General features: G+C 49.8%; 1 protein-coding gene across 6 annotated transcripts in view; it reads left to right on the top strand.

Annotated features, from left to right (window-relative positions):
* Window positions 1–11,749, top strand: part of ZDHHC1 (zinc finger DHHC-type containing 1) — a 58,184-nt gene extending 46,435 nt beyond the window's left edge. For 5 of the 6 annotated variants that reach the window (XM_044987554.1, XM_044987559.1, XM_044987557.1 and 2 more), the window contains 3 exons: window positions 7,077–7,170; window positions 8,135–8,246; window positions 9,973–11,749. In XM_044987554.1, coding sequence (XP_044843489.1) covers window positions 7,077–7,170; window positions 8,135–8,246; window positions 9,973–10,499 — 733 coding nt within the window. In that variant the 3' untranslated portion in view covers window positions 10,500–11,749. The remainder of the gene's footprint in view (window positions 1–7,076; window positions 7,171–8,134; window positions 8,247–9,972) is intronic. The other variant, XM_044987556.1, reaches the window with a different exon arrangement.
* The last annotated feature ends 513 nt before the right edge of the window (window positions 11,750–12,262 follow it).

Genomic DNA, 12,262 nt, shown 5'->3' with positions numbered 1-12,262 from the left:
CCAGCCCTGCATACAATTTCCCCACCCAGATGTGGCCCTCGGCCCAAAAAGTTTGCCCACCCTTGCTCTAGCAGGACTGTCTTACATTAAAATTTCTTATGGGATCTTTGCTGTTGAAAATTCTGCTTGTGGTCTTGAAAAATTCTGTGCACTATGACTGAAAACCAGAACACTAAGCTTTGTCCTCCACTAGGGGTGTGCGCTTGCCTTTGGAGTACATGGGAGCTCCACAGGCGTGTCTGAGAACGTGACTGGGATCGAAGAGCTTTCAGATAGAAGCAGGAAGCAACTGGGTATCTGAGACTGCCTTACCATGAAAAGGGCTCTGCTGTTCTGAGAGTTTGCCACCCTACTTGCATTAGATTTTTACCTGTCCTTGGGCACCATTTCATGAAACCCCTGCAGTACAGCATGTTGACAGAAAACTACCCTGGGTAAGAAGCAGTGAACTTTACTGCCTGGCTGGTTAATATAAACGCATGAGGAAAATACTCTTTACTCCTGCCCTAGGGGTCAACTGGCAGAGATGACTTCTTCTTATCCAAGTACCTTTCAGTGAAACTGCAGGGGATTTTATCCTTCCATCATGCACCGTGAAGAGGTTGCACCTCCCTCCATGCCTTCCAACTGTTCTCTCTGAATGATGGCAATGCCATCCAACATCTACCTCCGGAAGAGACAGGCATGACCTAGTAGCCTGAGCTTGGGCCTGAGAGCCAGGATCTCCTGCATTCTAATCTTGGCTCTGATGCTGATTCACTGTGGCCTTGGACAAGTGACTTAACCTTTGTACATCAGTCTCCCTACCTGTAAATTGGGGATAATAGTCACCTAGCTCACAGGGGTGCCATGATGATTAACGAGTTAGTGGTTGTATAGTGCTTTGAAGGCAGAAGAGTGCTAGGTACTCTTATTCTACATGGTGGGGCTGAACCCTGATTTCTATATCTGAGGTGCTTTTGATTCTGTGTGCCTAACAAGTTCCTCCACAGCTCCTGCAGGTATCTCAGGATCAATAAATGTTTAATAAAACAGATTTTAATTCAAGCCTGAATGTGTTTACCTAGGGAAGGGGTTTGTGTGGGTGAGGGAGCAGTGAGAGCATGTTGTTAATGTAAGTGGCAGGAGGTATGTGTGTCTAGGAAACCTGCTTCGTTATGCTCCCCCTTCAACCTCTCTCTGCACCCAGGACTACAACATCAGGCCAGGCCATCCAGGGAAGGGATGGAGAGGAGAAAAAGGACAGAGAGGAATGTATGCCAGTACTTTTATGCAGTTAGGACAGTAGGAAAAGCCAGAATTGGACAACTGGATACACTCCATTCCAGGTATATAAAGTGGAGTGCCCCAAGGGTTGGTCCTGGGGCCGGTTTTGTTCAGTATCTTCATTAATGATCTGGAGGATGGTGTGGACTGCACTCTCAGCAAGTTTGCAGATGACACTAAACTTGGAGGAGTGGTTGATACGCTGGAGGGTAGGGATAGGATACAGAGGGACCTAGACAAATTAGAGGACTGGGCCAAAAGAAACCTGATGAGGTTCAACAAGGACAAGTGCAGAATCCTGCATTTAGGACGGAAGAATCCCATTCACTGTTACGAACTAGGGACCGAATGGCTAGGAAGCAGTTCTGCAGAAAAGGACCTAGGGGTTACAGTGGACGAGAAGCTGGATATGAGTCAACAGTGTGCCCTTGTTGCCAAGAAGGCTAATGGCATTTTGGGCTGTATAAGTAGGGGCATTGCCAGCAGATCGAGGGATGTGATCATTCCCCTCTATTCGACATTGGTGAGGCCTCATCTGGAGTACTGTGTCCAGTTTTGGGCCACACACTACAAGAAGGATATGGAAAACTTGGAAAGAGTCCAGCGGAGGGCAACAAAAATGATTAGGGGGCTGGATCACATGACTTATGAGGAGAGGCTGAGGGAACTGGGATTGTTTAGTCTGCAGAAGAGACGAATGAGGGGGGATTTGATAGCTGCTTTCAACTACCTGAAAGGGGGTTCCAAAGAGGATGGATCTAGACTGTTCTCAGTGGTACCTGGTGACAGAACAAGGAGTAATGGTCTCATGTTGCAGTGGGGGAGGTTTAGATTGAGTATTAGGAAAAACTTTTTCACTCAGAGAGTGATGAAGCACTGGAATGGGTTACCTAGGGGGGTGGTGGAATCTCCTTCCTTAGAGGTTTTTAAGGTCAGGCTTGACAAAGCCCTGGCTGGGATGATTTAGTTGGGAATTGGTCCTGCTCTGAGCAGGGGGTTGGACCAGATGACCTCCTGAGGTCCCTTCCAACCCTGATATTCTATGATTCTATAACCCTCCTCTGAAACACCAGCATGAACCAACTGTTCCTCTGTGAGAGGGATATGCACCAGGCCACATGCCTCTGGCATCTGCTCCCTTAGGGCTGCAGTAGGGATATGAGAGAGAGTTCCCACTTTCCTTGCACTTCCAGGACTCCCCTTCTCTCTGATTGGGAACCCTGTGACTTACAACATAAATAACTTCCTGTAGAAGTGGTTCTTCTGCCCAGTTTGACTTCACTTTGAGATCCCCTGCTCTCACCACATTGATAAGGGGAAAATTACTAAGTTTGACTTCACGTACAGCCCTGTCACATTCCATGGCACATGCTACTATGAAGTTCAGTACTCGGAACACACCGTTGGGGTCCTGGTTGGGATGTGTTCAAAATCCGGCCCCTTGTTTTCTTCCTCCCTCACGCTGGACACAAAACTCCCAGGCCATCACGACTGTGAAGTGTGAGACTCTTTAAATACCTCACACTCTTTCCTCTCTCCTTCCCACATACGCACACCACTAGTCCCTGGGTATCAGAAAGGATCCACACACCAAAGCATACAGGGTTATTCCTTTACCATACCCAAAAGTCCATCCTCTCTTTTTTAGACCAACTGCTAAATTGGTTAATTCTCACCTTGACTATTGCAACCTTCTTTTCTCTGGTCTCCCTGCCTGTCACTTTGCCCCTGTCCAGTCCATCCCAAATGGATCTTCCTTGCATGACACTCAGATCATGTCACTCCACTATTCCACTCCCTTCACTCCCACCTTCTCACTGTTCACATTATATTCAAACTTCTGATCCTTCAAAGTTCTGCCTAGATTCATAGACTCCAAGGCCAGCAGGGACCACTGTCGTCATCTAGTCTGACCTGCATAACACAGACAGCACCAGCTCCTGATGTGGTCTTTTGAGGGGGCTCTGCTGCTCCTGACTATCCCTCCTTAGTCTGACCTCAGTCAGGGCAGTTCTTGGACCCTCAGCTCTAAGTCTAGCAGTCTGCTTCGGGCTCTCATCTCTGTTCATGCGGGCAGCCTGGTGCAAAGGTGTCACCCCTTTGCTGTCCCAGGCCTTTCAGCCTCCCTTTCCTTCTCCGGACTCTCCTGCTTATAGCAGGCCTTGTTTCCTCTGTTGGCTGCAGCTCTCAGTGCCTGCCTCCATGATTGGCAGCTCTGGCCTCTGCATGGAGAGGTGGTCAAGCTGCTTGTCTGTAAACCGGAGAGGCTCTCCTCCCTCTTCTGTCTGTGCTCAGTATGGGATTTAAAGACCCCTTCACATAAGGCCATAGAACGTACTCAAAGTAACTCCTGTTCAACATACAGAGTATCTTTTAAAATGACTTTTTTCTCACTCTCCTACTCCCTTCCCTCCACACAAGCCGCCTTCCCAGCTACCATCTCTCCCTTCTCTTTACAGCTTCTGTGCTGCTCCTTACTCTTCAAACTCCTCTTTCTTACTACCCCCTCTTTATTCAATTTCCTCTCTTCCATGATGCCGCTCATTCATGACCCCTGAGGAACTCAATTATAGATCGTGATTTAACTAAAATAAATACTTAAAAAAATCATTGTTTTGAGATTGGACTTTCACCTGGTCTCCCAGTGTTACTGTTTATTTTGTTTTGGGATCCTGTTTCCGTGAGGACTGTGTTAACGCCAGGGGCGGCTCTACATATTCGGCCGCCCCAAGCAGTCATGCGCGGGAGACGCCCCGGAGCCCCGGGAGCAGCGGTCATGCCTGCGGGAGGTCCAGCCGAGCCGCGGGACCAGCGAACCGTCCGCAGTCATGCCTGCGGCAGGTCCGGTCGTCCCGGGGCTCCGGTGGACCTCCCGCAGGCATGACTGCGGCAGGTCCACCGACCCAGCCTGCCGGCAAATGCCGCCCCACGCGCGTGCTTGCCGCGCTGGGGTCTAGAGCCGGCCCTGGTTAACGCACACTAGGCCCAGAGGTGAAAGTAAGCCGGTACACCCCGGTACGGCGTACCATCAAGAGCCGGTGTGCTGTACCGGGGCAGCCCAGCTTCTCCAGGCAGCAATTTAAAGGGCCTGAGGCTCTCAGCAGCAGCTGGAGTCCCAGGCCCTTTAAATTGCCACCAGAGCCCCGCTGCTGGAGCCCTGGGGTAGCAGTGGCAGGGCTTCGGGAGGTATTTAAAGGGCCGGGGCTCCCGCTGCCTCTACTGCCCTGGGCCCTTTAAATAGCTGCTGGAGCCCCACCACCGCAACCCCAGGGCTCCGGGGGCTATTTAAAGGGCCAGGGCGGTAGAAGCAGAAGAGTCCTGGGCCCTTTAAACAGCCCCCGGAGCCCTGGGGTAGCAGCAGCAGCCAGGGGCTCCAGCAGCGTTTTAAAGGGCCCGGGGTGGAAGCGGTGGCTGACCCCTGGACCCTTTAAACTGCTGCCGGAGCCCCCGATGGGGAAGGGCACTTACCGCTACAGGGCGGGCCGGGGCTGGCTCTGACTCCCCCCATCCCCACCCCTTCCACCTGAGGCCCCACCCCTTCCAGGGCCAGAGCTGGTCCCAACCCAGCCCCGAACCGGTAAGTCCCTATTTCTACTTTCACCCATGACTAGGCCTTTCATTTCGCACCAGCACCAGGAAAGTCTACATGGGACAGTTAGAGCGGAACACAGAGCACTCTGCAGTTCACACCCCCATAGCTTGGTCTGGCACCAGTGTAGACGAGCCCTGAGGTTAGTTTTGTGGTAGATTATAGATAATTTAGTTTTGCTGGTGTTTCAGTCACAATGCAGAGATCTCCGGGATTTAAGCTGTGTTCAGCTTGCAAGGCCGTAATGCCAGGAAATGATTAACAGTCTCTTTTGTTTGGGAGAGGACATGTGAGGGACAAGTGGAGATTTTCAGGAAGACAACACATCCCTCTGCAGACCCTAATGGCCCTGCTCATGAGAAGGCTGAAAGCTCATCTACCAAAGTGCTCTTCCAGCTGCCTGGTGCCTAAGGTGAAACCTGGGGAAAAGAGGAGTTCTTCTTCTGCCTCTGTGGCTTCATCAAAGCCAAAGAAGTCCAGTTTTCTGTTGGAGGCTGAGGCCAGATTGAAAAAGTCTCCCAGGAGTGATGAGTCAAGTAAAAGACACAAGTCCTCTGGTACTGGGCTGAAGTCAGAACACAAGTAACAGTCCTCTCTGGTACCAACCGGCAGAGGCAACACACCGTCACCTCTAGCACAGGGCCATCAAGACAGGTGCCTTCAGCATTCAAGGTCATTCCAACTCTGGTACCACCTTCATGTACTCTCTCTACGCAAGTCCGTTCAGCTACTTTTATACCCATACCACTGGGACCAGTACTGCCTGCCCTACCTACTGAGGCTATGCCTCTTATTTTGGTCCCCTGGATGCCAACAGCTTTTTTGGCTGCAAAAGACTTGTTATGTCTATTGATTCTGCATTTACCTCTATTACATCTTCCAGTACTGACCTCTGGCAGGACATTATTAATGGTGCTGTTGGTACAAATGACAGTACAATCAGCATTTCACCCTAGTCAGCTACCTCAACAGTTTCATCAGGATTGCCATCAATGCAGACATCGGTACCGCCAACGTAGGGACCTGCATAGCCAGTACTGAGATCATCTTTAACTTCAAATGGAGCTGCTCCACCATTTGCTGTGGAGATCTGCATTACTTCCTTGGAGTTGGATGGTAGCAGACAGGCTTCACCAGCCAGATTCTTCTGTTCACCTTACTTTTAAACACAACGTTGACATGCTGCGAGGACCTGTGGTCTCACACAAGAGCATTACTTGTCCAGATATTCGGCCGTGGTGCCCTCCCATCGCTTGCCTAAGGCAGGAAAAAGTGATGGGGCCACAGCCCTATGGCCTCCTGGTGGCCCCCTCTGTTCCGGGAAGGGGGCAGAGAGGAGGGAGTGGCAGGTGGGAAGGCCTTGGAGAGGTGGGGATCTCGGGGGAGGGGGCAGAGAGGAGTGAGCTGAGGGCGGGCAGGGCCTCGGGGGAGGATGCATAAGAACGGCCATACTGAATCAGACCAAAGGTCCCTCTAGCCTGGTATCCTGTTTTCCAAGAGTGGCCAATGCCAAGTGCTTCAGAGGGAATGAACAGAACAGGTAGTCATCAAATGATCCATCCCAAGTCTCCCATTCCCAGCTTCTGGCAAACAGAGGCTAGGGACCGCATCCTGGCTAATAGCCATTGATGGACCTATCCTTCATGAATTTATCTAGTTCCTTTTTGAACCCTGGTATAGTCTTGGCCTTCATAACATCTTCTGGCAAAGAGTTCCACAGGTTGTGTGAAGAAATACTTTCTTTTGTTTGTTTTAAACCTGCTGCCTATTAATTTAATTGGGCGACCCCTAGTTTTTGTGTTATGAGAAGGAGTAAATAACACTTCCTTATTTACTTTCTCCGCACCAGTCATGATTTTATAGACCTCTATCATATCCCCCCTTAGTCTTCTCATTTCCAAGCTGAAAAGTCCCAATCTTATTAATCTCTCCTCATATGGAAACCGTTCCATACCCCTCATCGTTTTGTTGCCCTTTTCGATACCCTCCTAGTTATCAATCCCGTGTGCATGTTGAACAGGAGGGGAAACAAGATGGAACCCTGGGGAGTTCCACAGAACAGTGCCCTTGGGGAGGGGAGGAGCAGTTGCCCCACAGCACTCTCTTGGAACACCCTGCAAGGAAGGACCCCAGCCCAGCTGTTTCGAGGCACTTGGGCATCAAAGAGTTAACTGTTCCTTAAGAAAGCTGCAATATCTTGTGTATTCTTCATGTGTTTTAGCCTTTCAAAGTTCTGTGTCCACAACGATGGAGCAGACCCTGAGCTCAACTCCTCTCCTGAGCTCCCAGCTCTTCAGTCCATAGTCCACCCCCAGGTAAGTGGGAGACCTGCTATAGCCTGTGAGCTGCTGTGCTTGTACAGTGTTGTCATGTCTCTCACAGGCACAGGCACAGACACATACAGTGCACCCTACTGTCACTTCATTCAGACACATGTCTCCTCCTGGCTTCTCATCTTGTGCTCACACACAGGGTATGTCTGCCCCACTGTAGCTGTAGTGTAGACACTTACTACAGAAACAGAGCGTTCTCACCCCCAGAGCAACATAGCTAGATTGACCTAACTTTCTAGTGTAGATCAGCCCACAGAGACAAATAGTCCTATCCCCTCACTTCACACACATGGATAGGCTCTCCTATCCCCTCACTTCATGCATGCGAACACCCACATATGCATATCTTCTTTTCTTTCACAAAGAACATACCCTGCCCACAGTAACCCAACACGTACACCGCACTGTGACCTCACAGACGTACCCCGGCGGCAGTGCATGCCGCATGTGCACTCTCTCACCATCTCACAATACAGAATGCTTTATTTCCAGAGTGAAAAAGGCAGGAACCGTGGCTTCCCTTGGAGCCTCTGCCCAGAGAAAGACTGTGTGTTTGGGGCTTCCCAGTTCGCTTAGAATTCAGTCACCCGTGCCACTGCTCTTCATTCCTGATCTGGTGGCAAGTTGCTATGTAGTGTGATGCTCTCTTCTTTCTCAGGGCTTATGCCCAATTGTTTCTCATTGCTTTTAACAGAAGGCCTTACTAGGCGGTTGCACAATTCGTAGCTTGTGTCGGCCAAACTGAGTGTACTCAGTAGGGGCTCCTTGCATCGCTCCCCCCACCCCCTCAATTCCTTTCCTCCCAAACTCTAAAATGAAATCATTTATAAAACTGATTTAAAAAATGAAGGAAGTTAAACAGAGACAGGAGTTATAAAAGCTGCCAGTGCAGCATCTTTGAACTAATGAGTGGATCTTCCTTCATCTGAGCTTCTTGTTTTCATAGCAGCAGCAGAAGCGGAAGAAGAAAAAGGTGCGTAAGGTTCCATCCTCAGTCATGAATGAAAGGTCCAGGACAAGCAGTCAGCCCAGGCGCCCTCTCCCAGCTACCCAGCCAGGTGAGTGTGCTTCAGTAAGCCCCTCTGTTCCAGCTGTGTTTACATGACAGTCAGGCTGGCGAATGTGCCATAGAGAGCTCCTCTCCCAGCACCCTAACCAGGTAAGTGAGCCACGGGGAGCCCCACAATTAGGAGAAATGTAAGGGAATTAGCAGGGAAACGTTAGAAAAACAGAAGAGAGAGGAAAGCCAAAGTGAAGACTGCAAATCCCTGGGGGGTAAACTGGTTCCACACTGAGCTCTCGGGAGAGCTGGCTTGTCACGTGATGCCACTTCGCCCTTGCTTGTAGCTCCTTCCTCAGATATCAAGGCTCGTCAGTGGAAACAAGGCTGGAGGAGCTGGGAACAACTAGGAAGAGCCAGCCCAACTTTTAGGAACTACAGCTTCAAAAGAGGAAGGGACTGGAGCTGCCAATGAGAAAGGGATGTTTAGGGGGAAGGGAATGAGGTGGCCAAGTAGTATGTGCAAGTAGGGGAAGCAAAGGACTGTGTGGCAGGGAAGCACATGCAGGGGACGGGAGGAGACCACATGACAAAGAAAGGAGCAAGGGAAGAAGGAGATGCAGTGAAGAGCCAAAGCAGAGTGTGTGATGAACTTTGGAAAGGACCAAACACTTTTCACACTAACGACAGTTATAGTGATCACATCTTGGAGCAGCGTTGCCTGTGCCCCTTCCCACATGGCTGCCCTTAAAAGGCGAGAATGAGGAGAAGGTACTTCCAGCCTGAGAGCAGCAGTGAGGACCAGAGAATTCACTATCCCATGCCCCCGGACCTTCTCTAATATGAGGGTGGGAGTGTCCATTGAGCTTTACTCTCCAGCCTGGGATGGAGGGCTGGCTGGAGCAATGTGGACATTGGGCGTCCAGCAGCAGGAAGGATGACTTCACTGTTTGTAGAGCCAGGGGGAGACTCCTAATAATAGCAGTGACACATGGGATCCCCACTCTGTCACTTGACAGATGGGTGAACTTCTGAAGTTAAGCTGAGGAGCTGCTGCTGTTTCAGACACTACCCATCCTCCTCTCAAACCTGGGGGGTAGAATCTATTCAGCTTCTAAGGCTCTTCTTGCTTGGGGGAATGGTTTTTCTGAAGGAGCAGAAAACCAGGCAGGATTTAGCTGCCATTGCCTTTTCAGGACTCTGACGGCACTTAACAGCTATGGAGTCAAGCAGAGTTGCAGTACCACAGTGGGTTCCAACCAGCTCTGCACTACAGAGCTCAGTGGGGCAGGGTTTGGCCCACCAGGAAAATGAGGCTTCACTAGAAGGTGAGGGCAAGTCCTTTGAAATGCACTCATGAAATTTGGGACTTTGACTTCACTTTATCATTAGGTGCCATGGATTGCACGTGTGATTTCATGTCAGGATACATGAGGGAATGTAACTGTAGGGCTTGTGGGACCTGTATGTGGAAAGGAAGATAAAGGGGGTATATGAACCGAGCATTGGGGAGAACATAGCCTGCCTTAGAAGGGGAAATGAATTGGTCATGTGGTGTTGGAAATACTGTAAAATGTTTTGTGCATGTATTCTTCCATTATTGAGAATTGACTTGTGGGCCTTTTTACATCTGGTTTTGCTTGAGCATGTATGGGCTCCTTTACTTTTGGTGGATCAGGCCCTTTTTTATCTTAATTGCCCCTGGGACTGGGGACATGTGTCTGGGGATGAGGGAAACCACAGTCTCCTTTGATGCTTCCATTTTCCTTTCTTTCCACCTTCAGAATTTTCAGCCACTGCTGCCATCTCATCATCCTCCCACAGCCTTCATCTCCCTATGCCAGCTTTCCCTCACAGAGCTGCCATGTCTGCAAGCAGCATTGGCCAGGTCCAGGCAGCTGGACCTCCTGTTGAATACCACTCAGAGTCTGCAGAGTCCATGGATGAGATCCCTGTGGCTCAGACCCGCCTGGGGAGCACTGCCCCTATGGGGGCTTCCAACAAAAGCCTTAACAACTTTCACCATCATTCCTTGTCCACAGCCCATGCCAGAGGTGATGGGGAGAAGAATCTATATCCTGGGCACCTGGTAAAAAGGAAAAGCTGCCCGAGAGCCAGTGATGGGGAACAAGAGCTGGAACTGCTCTCTAAGATACCTGCTGTGTTTGTGAGCGAGAGCAGTGGTGAGCCTCCAGTCCGACCTGGTGAGATAGTATCCAAGCCCCATCACAGGAAGTGCACTAGCAAACAGCATGTGGATGAGCAGGACCCACACTTGTGGGACATGAGGACAAACACAAGAGCAGCTTAGGTATCCGCCTTCCAAAGCTTACTTTCCAGGATTTTGCTTTCAAGGGAAGGGAAAGGCGGTTGCTCACTCTACAAATATGTTGGTGTCCAAAGATGTTGATTCCAGTGACTCATCTTATTCCATGGAGTCAACTGAGTTCAGATTCTTTGATGGAAAGATTCTTCTTTCCAGCAGACCAAGCTGCAGAGCAGAAGGAGACCTGTTATGCCACCTTCCTGACTGCTGCCTGCTTCAAGATCAGCAGCATGTGCATCAGAGCAGGGTGAGATGTTAGCAACTCAGCTTCCTTCCCATTACCCTGGGGAAGCAGTGGGTGTCCTTGGGGCATAGACTGTAATATGGGGACTTCAGGTGTTCCCCAATGTACTGGAGAGCCCACACTCAAACTGTGGTCACCACCAGACTGCAATGAGACATTTACTGCTGCCCCACCAGGGGCAAGAGCTACCATGGTGACAGGTCAGAGAATTCTGCTTACCTTGGCACATTACTATGGGGTACTATGGAAATCTGCTTCCCCTAGGGAGAGGGACACTACCTCTCCAACTGAAACTTGTGCTGATTCCACCAACATCCTGGCCTTCTGGAAAGTTGTTCTCCGTTAATGTTGTTAGATGGAGTATGTGTGAAAGAAAGGTGCATTGAGCCCAGATATCTGAGGATTGCTTTCTCACCATCTCTGTGCATTGGCTTAACTTGCAAAAAACCTGGATTGGGATGGTTTGACCCCTCAGAGGGTTGAGTGACCCATATGTGCTAGCCACCGAAATTAATATGCTTAAATCTCCAAGAGGTGATTCCTATGGTCTCAGTCCAGAATGCAGTTTCCCTCTTTTATACTGCCCATTGTAACATGGGGTCTTTGAACATGATGGGCAGCACATGTGTTCGCGTGTGAGCAATACCTGTAGGGCACTCAGCCTGAAAGCAGGGATAGAGCCATCATACCACTGGTGTATCACTGCTAGGTAATGCCCTTGTAGTGTTCTTTCCACTTCTCTCATCTGTTATTGTCTGTATCTGTCATCTAGGTGAAATTCACCTTGTGCAAACTCTGTGCTTGAAATGATCAGAAGGCTGATTACTCCCATTGGCTTGGAAAGGGCTGGAAAATTCTCTCAAACAGTAGCCACTGAATCACAACTTATTCCTTTATGTTCTCTCCTCATGCAGCAATATTCTGAGTCTTGTTGTGTGGAGCTCCATAATCAGCTCTGTCCACAATAAAATTTTCTATGACCTTTGCTAATCATTTCCCATTCTTTGTTGCAATAGCTGTTTGTTCCCCTGTCCCTGGCCATTTGTTGGTGTCCAGGGTATTAAGAGGTGTAGAGGCAGCTTCACCTATCTCAGCTGTCCCAGCTAGTCCTCATATGGCTAACCTGTCCCCTGTCAGAATGAGAGCCTGTGCACAGCACCTCACTGGCCATCAGAAAATATTGCTTTTTCCTGGATGTAGAGAAGCAGCTCCCTTATCAAGTGGGTCATATGACAGTGGCTGAGTCACTTTGCTGCAGCTGGAGTCGATTGACGAAAGAGGCAGGAGAAGGAGAGCAGCACCAAGTGTCCACTTTAGCCCACAGCTATGATACAGTGGGCAGTGGGAATGGGCAGGGCCGGCTTTAGGAAGTGTGGGGCCCAATTCGAACAGTTTTGATGGAGCCCCAGCAAGGATGACTTTAAAAAAAAAAAACACGTAAAAAAACATGTGGGGTTTGTACTCAATGGGGGGTGCTCTGAGTCTTCGGTGCCACATCAGCGGT

Source organism: Mauremys mutica, chromosome 14, assembly GCF_020497125.1.
Source record: "Mauremys mutica isolate MM-2020 ecotype Southern chromosome 14, ASM2049712v1, whole genome shotgun sequence".
Taxonomy (NCBI): Eukaryota; Metazoa; Chordata; order Testudines; family Geoemydidae; genus Mauremys; species Mauremys mutica.
Note: the sequence above shows the minus strand (reverse complement) of the source record. Positions and strands in the feature narration are given on the sequence as shown.